Below are 24,201 nucleotides of genomic sequence, written 5' to 3'. Positions count from 1 at the left end.
GATTGGGTATCCCGTTATCATCATTGCATACAACTACCCAAATCTGGCATTTTACTTTTGGTACGAGTCCTCAGACTCAGTTTTTTCCTCTTCATTCGCGGACGTAGTCAGGCCCCAGTTTTACCATAGTACACGGGTATGTCCGTGTCCCCCACGCCCTTCAGCTTGCACAGCCGTGACCAACGTCCCGACTTCGCCTTCACTGCATCAGCACACGAGGCCTCCATTTTCTATTTGTCCATGTTCCTGGCAGAGAATCATCTTATTCTCCGTGTCCCCTGTAATGCTGCCTGACTCCCTGTAATTCTATGGATAGAATCCGGCCAGCAATTTCTCATCTCCCTCCCATGGCACCCACTGAAGATTGCTGCTTCTCTCTCGGGTCTACCCTCTGTCTGGCTTCTCCCAGACCTCCAGGACTGGCTCGGCTTGTCTGGGACCGAGTGGACTCCGTGGGACTCGTAGCTGCCACCACTGCCTGTGAGGCCACTGTGCAGGTGCAGGGGGACGCCTGATGAGTCTCGACAGGCTTGGGGTGGGTGGGAGGGTGACGGTGTCCAGCACTGCGTAGGAAGACCGTGTCGTCTCAGTGTCGTGTGACAGATGAACTGCAGGTAGCAGAGGGTCCAGGATTTGGTGTCCAGCAAAGGAGTTGAAGCTGAGGCAGCTGGGCTTTGACACTAGGCTTTTCTCCTTTTTATTTTCCTATTTTTCACAGATACAAATTTTATTTTATTTTAAATTATGTCTTTATTTTGAATCAACTTCAGTTGTAGAAGAGGTTACAAAACAGCACACAGCTCTCTTATCCCACTTTCCTATTCCTTAGCATACATTCACTCATCTAAACATCCTGACCAACTGGAGTGAGACCTCATCTTAACTCACTTTTTTCTTTTGATGGGGTACTCTTGCAGGCTTGGAGGTACAGGCAACAGCTTGCCTCCAGGCCCTGTAGTACTAACACCTGAACCAGGCTCCCAGCCGCTCCTTCCTCATAAACACTGGCATTACCTCACAAGGCTGCCCTGGCGTCACAGAGAGGTGTGATGAGCTGGCACAGGGCCTGCAGGTGCAGGTGGAAATCTGGGACAAATGAGACGCAGGCGAGTCAGGACAGCCCGTCTCTGCAGGCACCCAGGGGGAGTGGTGGATGCTGTGCTGGCTCGGTTGGACCCCGAGGTAGGCACGAGGACATCATCCCTCATACGCCCTGTGGCTGATTTGCTGCATCTCAGTTCAAGTTTACCTCCCTCCATGGGCTCCCCTCTTCCCATCAGCATCTCTGCCCTGTCTGCTGCACCTGACATAGCATTACAGATTGTGTCAGCATGAGGGCTGGGGGAGGAGCTTCAGAGCTCCGTAGGGATCTTAGAGGGACCAGTTTGGGCATCTCAGTGTCTGTTTCTCTGTTGCAGCAAGGCCACCCCCCTGGCAAGTGAGTGACTGGTGCCACCCTTCCCAGCAGGTGCATTTTGGGTGGAAAGTTTCTGAGCCTTCAGAGATGGAGGGAGGTTGCTGGAGGATGCCCCTGATGGTGCTGATGGTCCTGACTCTGGCGGTGACCCTGGGCCACTTTCAGCACTGGGGTGGCTTCCAGGAGAAGCCAATGAGCAAGAAGAACATGAACTCCACACTTAACTTCTTCATTCAGTCATACAACAACAACAGCAACGACACCTACCTGTTTCGGGTGCAGAAACTCCTCCGGAGTCAGATGCAGGTTCGTGTGTGGGTTCTGTGGCAGCCCTCCTCACCCCTCCCTGGTCCCCCTGACCACAACAAGGCTCTGGTGTCCCTCCCGGGATGCCAAGGGACAGTTTCTCAGGTTGGGAAGCATCTTCCCTCTGAACGGGCATGTCTTTGGGCTGTGTTTGTCCTTGCCCCCCCAAAGGCCTCCTTTGGCAAATCTCGACTTTCTTTGCCACTTCCCCTCCCCAACAGCAGCTTCTCTTGTCCACGTTCAGGGTGGTGCAATCCAAGACTGGATTTCTGTGTCGCACACACCCTTGGCATCACACAGAGGGTCTTGTTTTCACTTTGGGAGGGGGTGGATGGGGAAGGGAGGAAGGTCGGCGACAGGGGCAGGCCTGAGGCACAGTGGCTAAGAGGCCATTTGGAGTGCCTGCATGTCATAGTGGAGACGCCTGGGCTCAAGCTGACTCCCAGGTCAGCTTCCTGTTCACGTGGAGGCAGCAGCAATGAATGGCTCAGGTCCTTGGCTCCCTGCCCCCCACGTGGGGCTCCTGCATGCAGCTGGGCTCCTGCGTCCCGGCTCAGGTCTGGCTGTTGTGGGCATTCGTGGGGAGTGAACCACACGTGACATATCTCTGTATCTCGCTCTGCATTGTAAGTACAGAATTAATTTTATAAAGGAAAAAATATAGGCTTAGAAGGGATCATCCCTCTTATGTTTACATATACATCGCCTGAAGGATGGAAGAGGAAGGAATACCTGTTTGGAAATCACTTGTGTTGATCCAACCATTTCTGTGTCAGATGGATGCCACCGCATGTTGGCTCCCTACGTCCTTTGTGTGTGTGTGTGTGTTGTGGGGAGTCGATGAGGGGTGGAAAGACCTCTAGTTAGAGAAAGGAGCAAAGGGGTGGCTGTGGGTGGGGAAGGGTGACAGTGTCCCCTGGCCAGATGGGGTCCCACTGGCACTGCAGGCTTTCCAGCAGGTCCCTGTGCCAGCATACACTTAAACCACAAGGTGGCAGTGTTGCTCGCATGGCTGCTTGATCTGACCAGTTTTCCAAGCTAAGTCTGGGATCCCCCAGCAGGCCCGGGTTGTGCCATCAGTCCACTATGACCTACATGAATGTGCACGGCAGGTCTGCCCCTGGAAGCTGGGTGGGCACTCCTGGATCCCAACATGAGGGATCTTCTCTGAGATCCACGGGGACAGCACAGGAGGTGCACAAGGAGTGGGGGGATCCTCCTAAGGCCTGGCAGCCTGCTCACTAACTTGTGGGACTCTTGGCCCACAAGGGTCTCCTGGTCTCAGGATGCTCACCTGGAAGATGGCTGAGGGTGAGAGAGGCGCCCTCAATAGAGACTTGTGGAAGATACGACTGCAATTGTGAGAATTGCTCTTCTTCCTCAGCTGGATTAGCCATGAGCAATACCAACCCACGAGCATTCGTGAGACACGGTAGCACTGGAGTGTGGGAATGGGTGACAGGACACTGTGCATGCTGTGTGTGCAGCTGGGGTCTCAGCGTTTACCTACACACACAGTGGGTGATGGGCAGCAGGGCCAGAGCCTGGCACAGTCCTGCATGCTGCCCAGGTGTGGGTGCAACTGTTTTCTGGTCAAGAACAGGGTACACCTGCTCCTGGGGATACTTTCAGTGGATGCCACAGTTGATGTTTCAACAGTGAAGGATGGAGAGACAGAGAGAGAGCGCTTGCTCCCAGGCACCTGCCCACTCTGTAAACGCCAATAGCAACGGGGCTGCTGCTGGTCTGGTGTGAGTATATAGTGCAGGTCTCTAGCAGGGCAGAGGGCTCTGCCAAGCCTGTCAGCCCCAGTGACTGCCTAGGGCAGGGCAGGGCAGGGCAGGGCAGGGCAGGGCAGGGGGCTCCCCCAGGCCTGTCAGCCACAGTGACTGCCTAGGGCAGGGCAGGGCAGGGCAGGGGGCTCCCCTAGGCCTGTCAGCCACAGTGACTGCCTAGCTGGGCCTGCATTAGCAGGAACCTGGAGTCAGGATTGAGAGCTGAGAACTGAACCCAAGAAATGCGACACAGAATGTATTTTAACCCCTAGCACGCCTATCCCCTGCCCCGTCCTGACAATTTCAAAGGTGCCTTCCCCATCTTCCAACATCCCAGGCAGGACAACAGCTTCTCCTGGCCTTGGACCTTGGACCCGCGATGCTTGGGCAAGGCAGCAGGGGCTCCCAGGAACTTCTCCTCCACACAGCAGAGCTCTCCCATGGAGGTGTCAGTTCCCAGCAGGGGAACTGTGGCCATAGAATCCTAAGTCTGTTTCACTCCCCTGTTCACCAAGGCTACCCAGGCATCCTGCCCCGGCCTCAAGTCTCCCTGGCCTCATACTTAGTCACGTGGTAAAGAAGACAGACTGGCCAACGGGCATGGCACTGGTGCTACATGCCCCATGACTTGTGTGGCCATCACAGCCCCTCCCTCCAGCCTCAGTACCCTGAGGGGGACAGGGCAGGATTCTCCTGTTTTTCTGGATGAGCATACTGAGGCCCAGGGAGAGGCTGGGGCTAGCCTGTGTGACACGGTTCACAAGAGACCAAGTCAGACCTCCAGCATGATTCTCTCTGCTCTGTTGGTTTGCCTACTCCATAGCTGTGCCCTGGACACGTTGCTAAGACATTCAATAATGTGTTAACTCATCTGTGTGCGCTGAGGGGGTCAGGAGCTTGCACCTCGCCCACAGAACAGCTCCATGAGCAAGCACATTGGCCGCCTGCACTTAGGACATGGCTGAGTCACCTACTCAAGGTTGTCATTGATATTCCCAGGGACACAGGTCCCAAGGCAGTTGGTTCCCAGACTCGTGCTTCCTGCAGGTTTCCCAAAGGATGGCAGGGACCCAAGCACTCAGCTGTCCTCCACTGCTTTCCCAGGTGCATCAGCAGGGGGCTGCATGGGCAGTGGAGTGGTGGGAACTGGAACCAGTGCTCATACAGGATGCCCGTGTTGCACGAGCTACAACGTGGGGCTCTAGACTCCTTGTCTTTGTTGCTAAGTGGCCTCCCTCAGGTTGGCGGGAAGGATCTGACAGGGCAGGGGCAAGGTGCCTGGTTCCATTATGAGGACCATCTGGGGCCCACCTGGGAGTGACCTGTGGTTGCTAGGCAACCCAGCTTGCTGTCACCTCCCTTGTGGCAAAAATGGAAGGAAACAGGTGAGACACGTGCTCTGTTGAGAGTCTGTGCCAGGTGTGAGAAGGGGTTGGCCAGGCCCCTTAGTGAGTGTCCTGGTGCCTCATCCGGGCTGGAGGGGAAGGGGAGCCACATTTGGTGGTGGGGAGCTCTGGGCAGCAGGACTGTGGCTCCCGGGGTTTCATCTGAAGCCCTGGAGTCTCGGGGAGAGAGGCACTGCGGGGTTGGGGTGCATGCGTAGCTACTGGACACACAGAGGCACACCTGATCATGGAGGGCTGCTGGGGTTTCTCTGCAGCTGACCACCGGAGTAGAGTACAAGGTCACGGTGAAGATCGGCCGCACCAAGTGCAAGAGGAGTTCCAGAACAAACTCTTCCTGTCCCCTGCAGAAAAAGAAGTTGAAAAAGGTGACCAGCGGCCAGATCCATGTCATAGGGGCCGGGGAACTCACACTAGAGGGGGAAGAACGGGCACCAAGGAAGGTACCGCCCAGCCATGAGTGCTGTGTTGGCTGGCCCTAGGACCTCACACCTCCCTGACGACACACAGGGAAGGAAGAAGGCTCCTTGGCCAGGGCCTCTGGTCACCTGGCTGCTTCTGCAGCTGCTCCTGGCCTGCTTTGCTTGGGATCAGCTTCTGCCTCTGGGTCCCTAGGGACTGTCCAGTTTTCCCACACTACCCCCCCAGTTCTGCCCATGTTGACACCAGCAGAAGACTGGAGGTCATGTCCACTCACCATTGCTGTAGGTACCAGGGGCCAGGTGAGGAGCAGGAGGGCAAGGCCATGGGCCCAGAGTCTTGCTAGGCCACATGGTTCCAGGTTCACCTGCTGAGGGGTTGTGTGTCCCCGCCCAGTGCCTGCGTGGTCCATGAGCAGCCACAGGGTTGGGGCCTGGGGGAGGACGGGCAGCCTCCGTTGCCTAAGAAAACTGACTGTTTCCTTCCTCGTCCACAGAGTTTGATTTGTGAGTCTCTGATCTACACGGTGCCCTGGATTAATTATTACCGGATGTGGAACAATTCCTGCCATGACAACTGAGTGTTGGTGTGAAGACCCTGATGTGGCCCCAGATAGCTGTGTGGGGCTCTGGCTGTCATAAAATTCTAAAGGCTGTTAGTCTCACTCATTGGGGCCTTCCCCCACCACACACACACACACACACACACACACACACACACACACGTGGCTCTGCCCTGAATTTGCCCGTCCCTCTGGATCCAGGCACACCCTGACTTGTGACCTGAGCCAGCCTGAGACTTGTGTGCGCACACAGCATGGTGGCTCCCCCTTGCACCAGAGTGTGTACACATGAGGTCAGAGACAAGCCAGGTTGACTGATTCTCTAGAAACCCTCGTAGGGACCATGCTTCTGGAAGCTGTGACCCTGCCCCAGGCAGGAGACAGGAAGCAAAATCAGCAAAGAGATGAGGCCAGGGGTGGAGACGAGACCAGGGTGCCCAGGTGGGAGCTTCCAGACCCTTCCTGCGGTGTGACCACACGGAACGCACCTGAGTGATGGGGCTTCCCCACATCAGAGGCAAAATGTGCAGGGTTTCTGCTGGGGACCAGTCAGGCCTGCAGCTTGTACCCCAAGTGTCCAGACTCCTGCTCCCAGGAGGACAGCGGGCGTTAGGCCCACCCAACAGCTTAGGCACCCTGGAGTCACTCTTGCCTGCAGAGTTGGTGCTCAATGCTGACATCTGTCTGCCACCCAAGTTCCCAGCTGTAGCCCAGCTCAGCTCAGCCTTGCCAGGGTGGCCTGCAGGTACTCTTTGGAGTGGAATGACACTCATGGTCCCCTGGACAAGGTGCATCCCGGACAGCCAGGCTTGGACATAGACCCAGAGTACACCAAGTGTGTCCATGACCATCTGACCTGCTGCCTGGGCTCCTGCCTCCATGGTGATGAGACGGCATTGCCAAGGATGACAGGAAACACACCAGCGTGACCTCCACGGCTGCCAGAGTGGCCAAGAGGGAAAGGGAGTGAAACTCCCACTGCACTTCTGACCTCACCAAGGGCTGCCTCGTGTCCCCTCCTCTGCCTTCATCACAGCCCTGGAAACGGTGCCTCCTTCATGGGCGAGGAGCCTCCCCACGTCCCCCAGTCCAGATGCGTCCCCCAGTCAGGCTGACCTTAGGGCTGGAAGCCATGCCCCCTGTGGCTTGGGGCCTCTTGAGTTCAGTATGGCCATACTGTTGTCTGCTTGTGATTCACTCATTACTGGCTGCAATTCCATTGTGTAACATACACCCTGTTGTACGTATCCATCTCTTGCTTCTGGACTTTTAGGGCAGTGATGTCTACTTGCTTTTGTAAATTAAGTTTTGTTGGAACCCCAAAGGTGAAAAGATAAGCATGTATTCACAGAAAGCACTCAGCAATGGCCGAACCACCTTTTGTGTGTGCCCAGGATGGAAACACACTGACAAGATGCGCATTCATTTAGCTTTTGGCTATGTTTGCTGTGAATCTTCAACCTGTTTTTATACTTTATTTTGTTTTCTGATGTTGTTTACTGATTTAAACTCTGCTTAAGCTGCCAGGTTCTTACTTTAAAAAGATCCTCCCCAGGTGCAGGCAGCTGGCTAGGTTACCTTGTACCTAACAAGTGCTACATTGCTGGGAGACAAGCAGCGGGTAGCCAGCAGGCATTCCTGGCCTGGGCACTGCTATGTTTATGTTAACTATACCAGTATGCCAGCATGGTTGCTTATTCTGTTTTGAAAAGCTATGTGGGGAGGTAGGGAACCCTGGGTTGGGACATGCTGGGGTCGGCGCAGTAGGCATGGATGACCCGAAGGTGTGAAGAGAACTGCTCCTCTGCTGGCAGGGCCTAGAGGAGCTTCCAGCTGTGTCAAAGCCTGGTGAATGTCTCTTCTCACCACTTCAACGCAGTCTCCCCACCCCCTTTGCATGGACACTCAGCCACCCCACTAGGAATTGAGACATTGTTGTTTGCCCCAAGAGATGGCTTTTGTAACTGATGTGAGCTTGGGAGTTAATGTTACTGATAATGTCTAGGTGAGTGGGCCTTTAACTACACACAGGAGTACAATTAAACCCATGCCGTTTCTGAACACTGTATTGTGTGCCTACCCATTGCCCCGGAATCTGGCCCAGACATGAGGCATGTCTTCTTAGAAAGGGCTTGATAAGAATCTTACAAACTAACGGGAGTGATGGGAGTATGAGCTGAACTGCTATGACAAAACATAGTTACTGTGACTCTAAAGGTTAGCCTGTCCTTGCAACCCTTTAGAGCATAGAAAATGCAGCTGTTTTAGCCATTTTTATAATTCTTTAACTAGAGGAATTATAGAGTGATTTGATTCTTATCATAGAGAAATGATTTTGATTGTTGTTTGACTGTTTATGGGGTTGTGGAGCCTGCAGTTGTAGGGGGATTTAGTATTTGAAACTCTTGTCTTGGATCTTTGTTTTTTTTTCCCCTTCTGATGTATTTTTCCCCTTAAGTGATAGATAAGTTGTAGAAACAGAACCGTAGTGGGAAAATATTGTTGCTTAGTAGGTAATTCCATGTGCCTGGGCCTTGGAGTCCTGGCTGTCACCCAATGGCCACTACTGAAGAATGAATAGTGGCTTACTTTGAAGAAGAAAGATTATAGTAACTTACAGAATTATCTTTAAGAGCACCTGGTTGACCATAAAGTAGAAATGAATTAATCGAACATCTGTGCAATTCGACTTCGTTCTGAAGTTAAAGATTGTAAAATCAAACGTTTGCACAGAGTTTTGTGATGTGTCTAGTAAATAAAAAGGACAGCTTTTCTTGAGCTGTTACAGAGGGGACCAAGGGACAGTGTCCGTGTCTTTTCACCAATGCCACACACCCTTCTCGAGCTCTGAACTCAGCTTGAGCTGGCCTCCAGCAGGGACATGCCACCCCAGCCCCCAGGTGAGGGGGTGTAACAGATTTCCTGGGAAGGGTGACATGGGGACATATTGGGGTGAGAGCAGCTGAGGGAATGTTCGGCAGAGGAGGAAGGACTTCTGGGGTCTTCCACAGACTGGACCACTGCACTTGCACATAGACAAGGGAGCTCAGATGGAGTGGTTGAAAGGGGGAAACCCAGAGGGCCAAGGCACTTGTCCATATGGGAGACATGGGTTGAGCTAAATAACATTGCCTGATGCATACAAAGGTGGGACTGTGGGACAAGCTTGAATGGCATTGTCAGAGCAGGGGCTGGCCACAGGACAAGCCTGAATGGGAATGTCAGAGCAGAGGCTGGGCCACAGCACCCATCAGCAAGAGAGACAACTGGTTCTGGGGTAGATTCTATAAGACATTTGTGGGCTCACCTCTGTGGGACTATAGCACCTTTCAATTTACATGGAGAGCTGGTGCTATTAATGAACCTAGACAGACTGGACCACAGACTCATCTGACAGGAACCCACCAGACACTTGTGGGAGCCAGGGCTGGGAGGTAGTCAAACTGGGTCAGGCTACACCACCAGCCAGTACTTGCAAAGGCTGGGACTGAGGGCGCACCATGCCAAGCATGGCCATGGCACCCACAACTTGTATGGGATTCAGGGCTGGTAGCAGGCCTGGAAAGGGAGCTTGTGGAAGTCCCTACTATGCTGCAAGACCCAGGAATGGGGAGCAGGCTTAGTAGGGGAACCTCTGAGACCCCCTGGTGGACTGCTGCTTCCATGGGTGATTGTGAGAGCTGGGACTGCGGGTGGGCTGGTCTGGGTAGTCTACCATACACACTGGCATGATAGAGTCAGAATGTGTGTGTGAGCCAGTCAAGTTGGCGGCTGCACTAGCTGCCAAGAGCTATGACTGAGTACAACTCATATCAGTCTGGATTGCAATACCTACTGGCCAAACAAGATCTGGAGCTGGGAGCATGCCTGGCAGTGGAACTGCGGGCGCTCCCCTGCTAGGCTGTACCTACCACTGATGAGCAGGAGAACCAGGGGGCAGGCCAGAGTGGACAAGGTAGCATCACCAGATGGTATCCATGGGTGTGCCCATGAGCCAGATGGGGATGTATACTGGGTCAGGCAAGGCCACAGCAGAAGCTGGTACATACAAAAACCATGGCTGAGTGGAGCCCTGGTTGGGGGTTACTGGAGGAGTGCCCCAGCCACTGGTATGTGTGGCAGGCTGGCTGGGCTGGGCTACAGCACCCAGTGGTTCACCTTGCATGAGATACGGGATTTGGGCAGAACTGAGCAGGCAGTTGCACCCACTGGTATGTGCGTTGGCTGGTACAGGTGACAGACCAAACCTCACCCTGTACTGGCTGGTGCACACAGAGTTGAGTCTGAGGTCACCTCAGACAATTAGACTGCTGGACTCAGATCCCAGCCACAGGGACAGTCACAGGGTGTGTGGTCTGATATTGGACTGGGTCTGCTTAGTTGACTATGCCTGTGCAGTGGCCAGCATGCACACATGCACATGGGGGACGTGGTAGCCAGCTCATCTAGGCCAGCAGGGATGGCCAGTGCCTCGTCAGACGATCAACAGCAGAAAAGGCCAGACAATGATTATTTTTTGTAAGTGACTACTTTATTATTCTATCATGAAGTTCCATAGCCTGTGGGATTTATTTCTCCTTCCCCCACTAATTTCTCCCATTTATTACAGTGGAATAGTCCTTCATAAACAGTCACATGTCCATCACTCTGCTAGCTAAGTATAACCTTACATTGCAGATACAGACAATGTCAGAGAGCCCAGGATCCTATTGTCAAGACATATTTCACAGTTTCTTTTAGAGTTCGCCTTTGTGGACAATTCAGACTAAACTTTGCAGCATGTTCTTGGGTCTGCGGATGTGTGAGGTGAACTCTGTTTTCCAATAGACCTTATAGACCTTGGCTAGCTTTTCTCAGCCCAGGAGCAATGAAACCAACGACTTTCCAAACTCTCAAAACCACTCAAGGAATGCCCTCAGAACACTCCTTCCCACAATGTGGTCTCCATGGTGTCATCAGCTCACCGTCCCCTCATCCCTGGGTGCTGATGCAGTTTGTTAGCAAGAAGGGGCCCCCTCCCCTTCCTCCCTTATGGATACAGGAGGAAAATAAAAGCTGAAACATTAGTCCTACCCACCTTCCTGCATACCTGACCCTCCCTACTGCAGTTATATGGAAGTTTATCCCTCCCAATTACAAAAACAATGTTAAAAAGAGAAAAAGAGTGAATCTTCCATCAGCTGGTTTGCTGCCTAAATGGTCACAATGAACAGGACTAGACCAGGCAGATGCCAGAAAGCAGAAGCTTCATCAGGGTCTCCCTTGTGGATCCACAGCCCCAACCACTTGGGGGCCATCCTCCACTGCTTTCCCAGGTGCGTTAGCAGGGAGCTGGATCGGAAGTGGAGCAGCTGAGGCTTGAACCTGTGCCTGTATATGTTGATGGCACCACAGGGTCAGCTTATCTGACACTCCCACCCTCCATGTTTTTAACATGAATGACTGTTTTGAGCTGTGAGCAATTCAGGTGACTTATCCTGCTTCCTTCAAACTACTCTAAGAGACAGGTGTTGTTTTCTGGTAAGGATGAGGAAGTGGCTGGAATAGCCAACTTCAGCTAGGGGAGCCCCCTGAGCCCAGAAGTGGGGTTATGAGCATCTCTGAACCTGGTGGAGTGGGCTTCTTCGAAGTCCCTGTGCTGGAACCTGGGTGTGCTGCTGTGTCTCTTGGGCCACAGGCCACATGTTCTAGGGAGCCCTGCTGGCCCTGGCCTTGCATGCTCTCAGCTTCACGTGAGCTCCAAGTCAGTGCACCTGCTCAGCTGCCAGGCACTGGCACCTGTGTACCTTTGGCAGCGATTATCTGTCCCCTAGGAGCTGCCCTCAGGCAGAGCTGAGTACAACTTGCCACTCCTCTCCCTCCTCAGTCAGACAGTTGAATGATGCTGCTGCTGATGGTGTTGTTGTTGGTGTGTGTGTGTGTGTGTGTGTGTGTGTGTGTGTGTGTGTGTGTGTTCTATAGTGCCCCCTAGAGCTCACCACTGGTATGAGATCCCAAAGTTTTGGCCTGACCTTCCTTTCCCTATTGGCAGCCAGGATGCGGAGTAGGGGGATGCTGTGGCTCTTGACCAATTGAATCAGGGATCCAGGAGGAAACACTCCTCACTGCTGACTGCTCCCACCTGGGGGTGTGATCCCTTTATGGAAACTTCCTACATCTTCCCATCTTGCTGGGGTTCAGATGTTCACTGTGGCAGCTGCCAGCACCTTCCTCCCCCCGCCCCGGCTCTATGCTCAGCTGATGAACTATTAGTGACTGGAAACAGTGGCCTGTGGCACCAAGCCAGCCTGGCTGTGCCCTCCTCACCCCCTCAGCCTCCCCAGAATCACCCAGCACAGCTTGGATAACACAAAGTCAATGGATCAGGGTTGGTACCGGGGACCAGAGAACTGCCGAACAGCAGGAGTGACTCCATTTTGTTATTTCCTCATTTTGTAATGGCCCTGGAATGCAAGATCCAGTTATCCTTCCCTAGTTTCCTGGTAACCTTTCACCCAAGATAAGGGTTGTCACGGTGACCTCCACCCTATCTGGCCCTCATCCTGCTGTAAAACTTTCCCCACTCCCTCCTCTCTCCCCCACCCTTACCTGCTGCTAAAGTACTGCCTGAGAAAATAAAAGTTTTCGGAGCTTGATCAGACCTCTTGTCTTGCTCCTATTCTTTGTGTCTCCTGTCCCCCGCACTCGTCGGTTCTCTCCCCAGGTCTCTGTTGAAGACCCCGTGGGCTGGGGCAGCCTGGGGTCAGCTGTCTTCGGTGACGGGCTAGAGAGCACGCATTCTATCACTTTGCTTATTATCATTTGATTCATTCGAAAGGGGTGAGATGAGAGGGATATGCCAGTATGCTGTTTCATTTCCCAAATGTCCAGGGGAAGTCAGGGGCCAAAATTCAACCTGGGTCTCTTCACGGATGATAGAAACCTGAGTGCTGGGGCCACCTTGATGTTGGACGTGTCTCTCACATCGTGCTTGTTGAGTTTGGGCCACCCTGGCTGTGTGGGAGGCTGCACAGAGCCTTGGCATGGGCATGGTGCCAGGAGGACAGGGGTTCCCAGCCGTGGCTGCTGGAGCGTTGGCACCAGGCCCAGGAAGCAGGTCTCTTTTGTGACTACATCAGTTCGCATCCTCCCCAGCTCTCCAGGCACCCTGTGACCAGGTGGCAGGGTGTAGTTAGAGAGGCTTGGCAAGGCCACACATTGAGTGAAGATTTCTAAGTGGGACTCGCTGGGGCCTCATGGGAGCCTGTGGCTGGAGCGATAGGCTCAGTGGAGGAAGCTGTTGGCCTGACATGAACTAGGCCCTCTGGCCCCCGGCTGTGGGGGCTGAGCAGGGGTGTGCGGGCGGAGAGCAGCCAGGGACTCAGCAGCTGTGACCCAGGGGCAGCTTGCAGCTCAGAGGCAGGCTGGGCTGCTGAGGTCCCAGGCTGCAGCCACCCGCCCCTCTGCCCCCCTGCCCCTCTGCCACTGGAGGCCTTCTTGGCCAGTGAGAGGCAGGCTGGTGTGCCCTGGAGGTCAGGGACAAACCTACCTCTGTCCCCAGCCAGCAGTCCCCAGTCCGATGGGGCGTGCTCGACCAGCTTGAGGCACAGCTGTTCACACTATCACAGGCCATCTGCTGCCTATGAGAGCCCTTCTGAAGCAACTACTTGCACTTGACTTTGTGTTTCAAGTTCAGCATCTGAAGGTGCATGGAGAGGACTACCCAAATGTGAAACTCAGGGTCCATTGTGGGGCAGCCTGGGGCTCTTGCCTGGGGAGGCTGGGTCGAATGGTGCTTTTCCAGGCTTGTTGCACAGCAGCCTCCCTGTGCTGGGCTGTGTGAGAGTTCAGGGGCAGGAAGGGGACGCTGTCTAGCAATTATTGGTCGAATCTTACCCCTTTCCTGGGAAGGAGGCCCACTATGCTGCTGCCTGGGCACCTTCAGAGCACACCTGGCATGCTCCCCTCTGCCCTTGGGCCCTGGACAGGTGGGTGCACCTCCTGTTCCCAGATCCTGGCTTTCTTTTGCTCCTGACTGCAGCTGGCCAGCCCCACCTAGTCCCATAAGCCCCTGTACACATCCTCTTTGCTGAGCCCAGGCAACTGAGCACCTGGAGGGACGTTGGTGTCCTTCTTACCCAGAGCACCTGTGGTCTGCTGTGGGGCTGGCCAAGGTGCACTGTCTGTGTGTACAGGGAATGGCAGCTTGGCCATGTGGCCCGGTGCCTGCCCCTCCCCTCTTGATCAGAGTTGACAGGAAGACCTCCATCAGGACAACTCCAATTACCCAAGGAATGTCTGAGCTGTTAGTGAACCCCAGCAGACAGGATTCCTTTGTTTTTTAAACCCCACCTTTTTTAGATTTTTTTTTTTTTAATTTAGGCAGAGTTAGAGAGAGAGAGAGAATCTTCCATCCACTGGTATACTCCCCAGATGACTGCATTGGTCAGGTCTGGGCCAGGCTGAAGCCAGGAGCCAGCAGGTTCTTGTGGGTCTTCTGTGCGGGTGTAGTTGGGCCTGTTTCTGCTGCTTTCCCAGTCTATAGTCAGGGAGCTGAATTAGACATGGAACAGCCGGGACTTGAACCTGTGCCCTCACAGGGTGCTGATCACAGGCAGAGAATTAGCCTGCTATGCCACAAGGGCATAGTTCTGTCCGTGGCTGGTAGCGTTTCTGTGTGAGCACTGCAGGAATGGGGCTGTGTGGACACAAGGACACTGGAACACCTTCAGTGCTGGCTCCTCCACCTTCTTGATCACAGTGGGGTGCTCTCATCATCGTTGCATTGTCCTCACCCTTCCCCCTCACTTAGGTGACAATATGGGTGACACACGTGTTGGTTTTGCCATCATGTCATTCATTCTTTCCTTTAGCTGATGAGTGATTTCAGAAGAAGACAAGCAGAGGACAGGATCGCCAACTGACTTTACACTGTCTCACTGGTTCACTCCCCAAGTGGCCACAATGGCCAGAGCTGAGCCAAGCCACCGCCAGAACCCAGGAGCTTCTTTTGGGTCTCCCACATTGATGCAGGATCCAAGGCTTTGAGGTCTCTCCCTGTGCTTTCTCGGGCCACAAGCAGAGAGTTGGATGGATAATGGAAGAGTTGGAACATGAACTGGCACTCAGACAGGATCCCGGTGCTGGCAAGGTGAGGATTTAGTCACTGAGCAGTCACACTAGCCTGTGAATGGCATCCTTTAAACATTTAGAAAAAACATTTCTAAAACTCTTATGATTTACAAAAGCCTCAGAAAAGCAGATACAATTCTTAGGAAAAAAAAAATAGTCTCAGAAGATAAACAAAGTGGTCCAAAAATGTGAAAAACACTGAGTATTACGTGTAATCAGAGAAAGACAATTGAAATTGAAGAACCTAGGTGTTTTCTGCCTTTTGCAATTCTGCCTTAATCGCTTGGCTGGGGGCTGTGTGAACTCCAGGCCTGATAGTCTACGTGACACCCCGGCAGGACACCTGGCAGGTCACCTGGCAGACCACTCCTCAGGAAGGAGGTACCTGGTGTTTGATAAGATTCACCACCCTGTAGCTCCTCGATTTGTGCTTTTTGAAAGTTGCTTGCTTCAAATCCACCAATAGAAGCCTGCTAGATCATGAGTCTACAATTAATAGCCTGAAAATGTATAAGAACGCTGGGCTGTTCAACAGGGGCTCTCTCGTGCTCACTCTTCCTTTTTGCTATCCTCCCTGCGGATCCTGCAGTAGCCTCGGCTGGGAGACCGAGGTTAACTTGAATAAACCACCTTTATGCTTTAGCACCGACTTCAGACGTGATGATTTTCTGGGGATTTCAAAATCCGGCACAACAAGATCACAATGAGATAGCCCCTCACCTCTGTGAGAACGGCTATTACTAAAAAGGTAGGAATGCAGAGGATTTGGAGGACGGGAAACTCAGGCAGTGTTGGCTAGTCCGAATCCGAACTGGTACCATCACTGTGGAAACCAAATGGACGATATTTCTTTGAAAACTAGAAATAGAATCTTCCTATGCTCCAACAGTTCCATTGTTGGACATGTATCCAAAAAAAGTGACCTCCCTGAAGCAAAAAGACACCTGCTTCACTATGTTTCCTGCAGCACTATTTACAACAGTCACACGCGGCATCAATCAAGGTGGCGTCCGTCATCAGACAAATGGCTAAAAAGTGTGAAATGTGAAATATAATTCAACCTTCTCTCCCTCCACTGCAGAGTGAAAGCTTGTCATTTGTAGTAAAATGTGTGGAACTAAAACAAACCAGACAGAATGGCTAATACCATATTTTGACTCCAACATGGGAGCTAAAAACCAAGCAACAAACAACATTCTCCAGTTTAGAAACAGAATGGTGATTCCTACTGGCTGTGCAGGGTAGGGGGTGGAAGGCGGCTGGGTAGCAGAGGGTAGGGGGTGGAAGGCGGCTGGGTGGCAGAGGGCAGGGGGTGGAAGGCGGCTGGGTGGCAGAGGGCAGGGGGTGGAAGGCGGCTGGGTGGCAGATACCAAATCAGAACCAGATCGAGGGAGTGAGAGTGCGGCCAGTATAACCAGGACATGGCGCATGAACACAGAGTTTCAAGTCTGTGATTGTACAAAAGGAAAAATGTTGATCATCCTATTTTGAGCAGTTCATCTTGTACTGAAATATCATACTGTTTCCCATTGTATGCATAATTATTACCTGATAAATGATTGAAAAGCGCACAGCTCACATCATACCCCATATCCTTTCCTTTTCCCATAAGAAAAATACCAGTCACTAACTTCTGATAACAGGACTCGAGAAAGCCACGGGAAGGGTCAGGTTTCTAACACACCTGCATATTTCCCAAGTGGGGCTGCCCAGCCTGGAGTGGGAGAGCGGACAATGAGGGCACTGGGAGAAGCTGTCACTGTGGGAGGTTGCCGCTTGTGCCTGTGGAAACACTAGCAGGTATTTTTTACCGTCAATACAAAGGTAGTTTAACTAATTTTTGAAAAATTATGCCTTGATGTGTTTGCAAGCAATGAATCTCAACTGAACTTGAACTATGGTTATGCAACAAGGTGGAGGAATCCACCATGGGGGGAGGGGTATGGGAGGGGTGGGGGGGATCCCCAGCGCCTATAAAACTGTACTACATAATATAATGTAAGCAACAATAAAAAAAAATTATGAAAAATTATGCCTTGGTATTTCATAGTGTGAAGAGTCAGCCTGGACAGTAAGCAGTTAGGGTCTCCAGGTCCCTGGTAAAATTATCCTGTGAGGTGTAAAACAAAACAAAACAAAACAAAACAAAACAAAACAAAACAAAACAAAACGGTGCTTTCCCTTATTTCCATACCCTCCCTGGAGCACTTCTCCTCCTGCGAGGGAACAAAGGGACAGAATTAACATATCAATCTCCATCTCTTAGGGCTGTTGTCATATCAAAGGCAAGGCCACTGGCCCGCGCCGATCTCCTCTCTGGGTCAACATCAAAGGCATGGTGCTTTAGTTTTAGGCTTGTCTTCCGGATGGGAGAAGGAAGCCCCAAGGCTCACCCTCTTATTTCTGGGTGAGGTTGGTAGACATTGCTGCCCACTGCGAGTGAGTTTTTTTTCTCTTTCTGTCCTTGGGGTGACTCACTGAACCCCCTCCCTGAGATGGTGCATAAGACACCATTTCCATCATTACCTTGAATTTTGCCCCCCCCTCCGAGTCCCTTCCTGTCCTAGAGACAGGAGTCTTCTTTCTTCCATTCCTAAGTAAATCCTGCTTTGCAAACTACAGTTGTCTGCATGAAAATTCTTCTTCTGTGTGAGTCAAGAAATAAGGTTGCTGCTGCGTTTCACATCGAGTTCCTTGCAACAGATTTGGTGTTGTGACTCGGACATTGCCAGTGATACCTGGATCAACCAGCCAGCATCCTATCATCTCGTCGGATGGCGAACAAGTGGACTTTTCTAGCTTCTCTTTTTGGGAGCCCACAAGACTCAGGAGCCAGGCTTGCTCGTGAGGCGGGATCAGTCCCCTGGAGCTGGGGCACTGTGCTGATCTTTCTCCTCCCATGGATCAGCATCTCAGGAAGAACAGGGAGAAGACGTTGGCCCGGACACTCCTGGCATGTTCTGAAAGTCTCTAGGCTGGATTCTAGTCCCTAACGAACCTGCCTGGGCAGGGTTGCTGCAAAACACTTTTTTGCAGATAGGCTGCTTGTGAAGGATGGGAAGAAGGGCTTGGGATGATTAAGGATTCTGGCCAAAGAACACGCTGGTGTTTTTTGAAAGTCCTTCTGCTGGGCTCCAGTCCCCAGTGAGCCTGCATGGGCAGGGGACTGTGGAGCACTTTCCATAGGGGACTGCACTTGAGTCTTGGATTCCTCATGCTTAGTACCTTCCCTCCACAATCTCCGTGGAAGGGGACGATCCCACCCCTTGCAGTTCTCATATCAGCTCCAAGAACGTTGGTCCTGTCCAAACTCAGTTTCTTTTTGTGGATCAAGCCCGTCGCAAGTCAGGGCTACTCTCTGGCATTTTGGAGGGAGGCTCCTTGACTGTATCCCAGACTCTGACAGCCCACCAGGGTGTTGGGCTGAAATCTGCCTCTGTCCTTCCTTCCACGGAGATCAGTTTGGGAGATCAGATTGGGTACAGTTCACAGCGAGGCCATGAGCCTTGTGCTGTGTGCCTCAATGAATCCCCAACCTGCCCCAGTCACTGACAGCTCCTCCATTTCTCTTTCTGCTAGACACTCCCAAAAGTGTTTTCTCACTACCAGCACATCTCTTCAATTCCTGTGGATTCAGGTTTGGGGTTTTTACTAGGCAGTGTTTGCTAAATATCTTGTTAGGTCTGTAAGAGGGCTTAAATAATTCTTCTATAGGCGGGTGGCCTTCCTAACTAGGCTCCTCAGTAGGTGATCTGAACTTAAGCAGTTAGGTCCTCAGCAAGGATCCCTAGTGTCTCCTTTTCCTTGGAGGTGTCTTTTTTGGATTCGGTTGTCAGGCAAGCTTAGTGACCCTTAATCCGTTCTTCCACCTGAACTGCCAATCTAAGCAGTAGCCAGGATTAACATTCTCTCTCCAAGCTCAGGCTCATTGTTAAAATCAGGCTCGTTGTTGACTCAAGGGTAGTAAAACCAGGATATATTTGACCAGGCAAAGGCCCAAATCTTGCAAGGGGCTGGCAACAGGAACTGATCACTCCCTGCACGTGCGATTCTGACAAACACAGCCCAAAGGCGTGGAAGGCTGAGCTACAGCGGGTGACAAGTGCTGATTTTCCCCTCACCTTCCTCCTTACCCTGTGGGCTTCAGTGAATGTCTGCACGCCACAGGCTGGCTGAGGAGTCTTGAGAGAGGTCTCAAACTCAGGAGATACAAGAACTAGGGGATGCTTCTGTGTTTAGCCTCTCGTTTCAGTCTCCCTGCACGTGCTGTTCTGAAACTACCAGGCAGAATCCCAGTTCTAGCATGCTGCTGGTAAAGGGAACTGAACAGAGACATCCCCTTGGGGTGCCACCTTAGGCACGGGTATTCCTGTGAGCACGAGAGCTTAAAGAGAAAGCGCCTGATTCTTTTTCTACATCATTGCCTGATCTGCTTTCGAACTAGTGGATGGAGAGAATTAGCCTAAATGGGTCCTCTTTGCATCGCTTGATTGCAGTAATTTTACTGCTCCACCAGTCCTATCTCTATGAAGGACCACACAGCTGGCTTTCTGAATCCACGTTGGTCCTTCCCTGTTCGGTCTTGCTTTTGGCCATTCTCTTGGCTGCATCCTTGCAGGCACGATCAGAAATATCTAGCCTGAGCTCATTTTGTTTCTGCTTGGTTGTTGGTCTTCAGGACAAAAGGGAATGTTGCTAGTTAACAGCTGGCCAGACTGGGCTCCTCATCCCAGCTCGGTAGAGGCTTGAATCCATTAATCCTTTTTAATGTGGCAGATTTTTTTTTTTCCCTCTTCGCTGCAATTTCCTCTGACCCCATGGCTATAAGAGTATGTGATTCTATACCTTTTTGTCTCATGATTTATCTGTTATAAACAATGGGTTCACGTGCTGAAGCAAGGTTTTTCTGTGCTACTGCGGCTGACCAGCAAAGAGCTTTCATGTGTCTTGAAAGATTTTCCTTCCTTTTTATTGTTTACTGGATCTTTAGAAAGTTAGCTATCTACCTGTTTCTAATATTATCCTAACTCCGATCAGATCTGGCCTATAGTGTTTGTTAATAGGCACAGTTAAATGTACTTCATTGTGATCAAATTACTTGGACCCCTGAATTCTTCAAAGTTCTAAAACGACTTTGAGGTTTCCAGAAGGATCCCTGGAATGCTCAAAGAATGAGACTCCACTTGGATCATCTGATGGTCATTTGGGTTAATTTAGATCATGCAAAGTATACGTTGTAAATATGTTATAATTTGTTGCCCTAATAAGGAGGAGCAAATTCTGCATGTGAACTTGTATGTTCTATTAACGTGAGTGAATAATTTGCATGGTTACAACGATCTTTGGTAAAGTTTCAAAAGTGGTTATTGTATATTAGTGCCTGTGTGTACCAGTCAGGATGTTTTCTAACTGTAAAACTGTTCCATGTTGTGGGATAATTACATGAGTTCCTATCTACAAAAACAAACAAACAAACAAACAAAACACAAAAAAAAACCATTGTTGTAAGATATTTTGTCCCATAGGAAAATGGAAAATTATTAAAGGATGTGTGGTGTAATTGATCATATTGCTTGCAGCATTTTCTAGATATTTATCATTGGTGCCTGGAATTAAAAATCTGATCCTCCATTAAAGCAACACAGCTTTAACATCTCCTTTTAAGTGATTTCCATCTTATTGGTGACTATACCTTCTAGCTACTTCCAGTAAGTTTTAATTCTGATTCTTAAGTTGCTTCAAGGTATGAGACAAACCAAGGCACTAGCTCTTATCCAAGGATTTTTGTTTGTTTTAGTGACAAGCCCAATATATACTTTTTGTGTCTTGTTGAGGAAATCTTTGTGTTCTCTGTTTTTCTTGAGTTCTCTTTGTTTAAGAACAGCAAAAATTGTATGCTTGTTGGAAGTATTTAAGTGATCACTTTGTGTCAATAATCGATTTTTGTTGTGCCTCTTCCAACCAGATATTTAAGCCTTCTTGGCATCCTAGACAGTCCTGTAAAAGCTCAAAATTTTCAAATTTGCAGACTTTGGTATTTCCGGCGAGGCATCCTGCAAGTGTTGAAGAAGTATCTCTCATTTTATAGAGATGACTGTTGGTTAGGCTATTTGCATTAAGTCAAAGGTAGTGCCAAGATGTGAAGTGGTACACACTATAGGTTATAATAACGAAATGTTAACATAACAAGCTGTACTGGTCCAAATGTCCACGCATTTATGAAGCCTAATGATCCTGTTGCATTATTAGTCACCATTGTTATCCCAATGAGAAAGGCCTGGAGGCCTAACATGTCCAAGTGTGTGTAAAATTCTCCAGATGGTGCCAGTGCTGTGTGAAATAGACAGAAGTCTCTGCTTGCTGGTTGTTTTTTATGATTCTAATCATGGATGTTTCATCCTCCAGGTTCCAGCAGACTTGTTGCATTCATTGCAGACAAAGCTGAAGTTAAACCCTAAGCTGCAGGTTCCAACTGAAAGTACTGAATTGACTTAGGTTACTACGAGCAAGATGTAATTCTAAGCCATTGGTAATTTTAAAACACTGAAATTTTAAAGAGCTGTTACTGAAAGTGCATTATTGTCCTGTAACGTGAGCTACTTGTTACACGTGTGCATGTCTATGTGACAAGCTATGTGGTCTGTTTTAATCGACTTATACATAAAAATGTTCATGAATGGGAATTGCTAAATTTTTTTTTAGATTTTGATTTGAATAAATCCCTGATAGAATACAGTTGCAGAGAAATCCGCCCCCCCTTAAAATATTTGAGGAAGATATTAAATATACTTCATGAGATTCATCTCTGGCGATGGAGGTTGTGAGCAGCAGAAGGCGGAGCAGGCGTGGGAAGTTGGGATACGCTGGATGGAGACAGGCTGGGAAGGAAGGAGGAGGCTGGAGTGGAGGATAGGGCAGGAAGATGAACAGCTTAGCATCATCTGCAATCGCCAGGTGCTGTACCACATCCTGCTATGTGCTCCTCCCCACTCAAGGTCCAATCCACCCTGGGAGGCATCACTCAGTTTGTATGGATGTCGAAACGGAGTTTTAGGAAGACAGTTGCACCGCACACACTCATCTAGGCAGAAAGGGAAACCAGATCAAGGCTGTTCATCTTTGGTGGAAGTGGGAAGTGTGCCAGAGACAGGGGCAACAGGCTGGGTGGCTGGAAAGGCAAGGAGGAGGTTCTTCAGGGAACTGGGAAAAGAGCTAGATGCTTTGTGAAACCTGCATGCTCCCAAAGTTAGAACATGTGCACCTGGGAGCCAAGTGTGTGCCTCGCCAATTACAGTGCAGCAGACAGCTCGCAGATGGCTGGCTGATCGCTAATTACAATGACCGATGTCAGTAACCAGGGGTTATCACTGCCAATTGCAACACTTTCACATACTCATTTACACACGTTTCATCTGATTTGTGCTTCTCAGGGGCATTGGTGTGTGTGGTGAGCCTGTCCTGGAGTTGATGAAAACAGGGGTCTGAGGTTAGGAAATACTGCTCGGTTCGCTGTGAACTCTGCTTTCTTACGCAGACTGAGTTTTCAGCGCTGGATCTGGAGTTCCTCCTTAACTAAGTGCAAGCTCCATACCTTCCAGAATTTAAATTTCTCTTTGTGGGAACAGAAAGGGGGAGAAAAAAGGGTTTTATTGTTAATCAATTCTGAGGCCAGAGACTTGAGAACTCACCAGCATTGTCAGGTGTGGAAGACACAGCAGCTGGGACACGCTGGCAGAGGATGTGTCGCCAAGAGAGGACCCGTGTGGGGTTCAGGCCTTGGTTTGCATCTGGCTAAACACATAGCCCTCTTGCAAAGTGGCATAAAGACCTGGGCCAGTCCAGAGAACCTATGCCTCATTCCTCTTTCAGTTCCTGTTTCAGAGACGGGGTGGGGACTAGAAAAGGAGACACATCTCTGCCCCCCGCTTGGACTGAAGCCCAGCTCTGCTTCTTCCCTCTTTCACTTCCCTGCTAAGCCAGGATCACAGGCTTGGGCCCAGGCTAAGAATGGATGGGCTGACCTTCCCTGCAAGTGCCCAACGGACAGGGCAGTGGACACAGGGACCCAGGGTGGCAGTGGACAGGGTCTGTAACATTTATTTTTGTTTCCTTTTCAATCAGCCCATAGCACTCATCTGTATGTGGTGCAGTGAGATCGCTGGAGACATGTCTGCAAGGTGTGGTGATCAGGACAGGGCAATTAACATTTCTCTCTCCTTTCTTCATGTTGGAATGCTTGGGGGGCCTTATCTTCCGGACCCTTTGTAAACAGTTTATTTGTTTTTACTTGAAAGAATTACAGAGAGCTAGAGAAGGACACACATGCGCGCTCACACACACACACACACACACACACACCTTCCATCTATTTGGTTCACTCTCCAAATGGCTTTAATGGCCAGAGCTGGGCCAGTCTGAATCTGGGATCCAGGAGTCTCCCGTGTGGTATCGGAACCCAAGGACTCGGTCATCTGCTGGTTTCCCAGGCCATAGGCAGGGTTTGGATCAGAAGTGGAGCAGCTGGGACGTCATCCAATGCCCATATGCCATGCTGGTGCTACAGGTAGATGACAGCCAGCCATGCCACCACATTGGCCTCTATGTTCCAGTGCTGTATAAAACGTGTAATAAATAGTCCTAAGCTGTGGCCAACCTCCTATGCTGTAGAGCACTAACATTCAGACTTCCGATCTCACCATATTCTGACACCTGTTTTCCAATCTCCCTCTAACCCCCCTCTCCCTACCTGCCCGGACTCTGGTAACCTAACCATTATCTGACATTCTTCACTTCCTTCTCCCTATGAGTGAGGACATGCAGTATGTATCTTTTTGTGTCAGGATGATTTTACTTACCCTAGATGTGTTCCAGTTCCATCTTTTCAGATGACAGGCCTTGTACGGCTGAATAATACTCCATCATGTATTTATACTGCATTTTCTTTCTTTATTTAAAAAAAATATTTATTTATTTGAAAGATTTACAGAAAGAGAAAGAAAGAGAGATAGAGAGAATATCTTTCATTTGCTGTCTCATTCTCCAAATGGCCACAATGTTTAGAGCTGGGCAGGTCTGAGGCCAGGAACTAGGACCTTTGTCTGGGTCTTCTAGGTGGGTGCAGAAGCCCAAGCAGGTGGGCTATCCTTTGTCCCAGGTGCATTAGCAGGAAGCTGGGTCAAAAGTGGAGCGACTGGGACTCAAACTGGG

The 24,201-nt window shown here is 50.6% G+C and overlaps 1 protein-coding gene across 1 annotated transcript; it reads left to right on the top strand.

The window, feature by feature from the left end:
* The first annotated feature begins 1,045 nt into the window (after positions 1-1,045).
* Positions 1,046-5,901, top strand: LOC121157181 (cystatin-like 1). Its single transcript, XM_040981209.1, has 4 exons — positions 1,046-1,186; positions 1,469-1,723; positions 5,159-5,269; positions 5,818-5,901. Exons 2-4 carry the CDS (start codon positions 1,505-1,507, stop codon positions 5,899-5,901), a joined length of 414 nt encoding a protein of 137 aa, XP_040837143.1. The 5' UTR covers positions 1,046-1,186; positions 1,469-1,504.
* The last annotated feature ends 18,300 nt before the right edge of the window (positions 5,902-24,201 follow it).

Source organism: Ochotona curzoniae, unplaced genomic scaffold (genome assembly GCF_017591425.1).
Source record: "Ochotona curzoniae isolate NIBS_2020 unplaced genomic scaffold, NIBS_Ocur_1.0 contig_3520, whole genome shotgun sequence".
NCBI classification, from domain to species: Eukaryota; Metazoa; Chordata; class Mammalia; order Lagomorpha; family Ochotonidae; genus Ochotona; species Ochotona curzoniae.
Note: the sequence above shows the minus strand (reverse complement) of the source record. Positions and strands in the feature narration are given on the sequence as shown.

Bases quoted from the DNA above. Each gene is read 5' to 3' on its own strand.
- LOC121157181 (XM_040981209.1), top strand. From the start codon at position 1,505: ATGGAGGGAGGTTGCTGGAGGATGCCCCTGATGGTGCTGATGGTCCTG. The intron at 1,724-5,158 runs GTTCGTGTGTGG...GTTTCTCTGCAG, and splicing joins TCCTCCGGAGTCAGATGCAG to CTGACCACCGGAGTAGAGTA. The intron at 5,270-5,817 runs GTGACCAGCGGC...CCTCGTCCACAG, and splicing joins AGAAAAAGAAGTTGAAAAAG to AGTTTGATTTGTGAGTCTCT.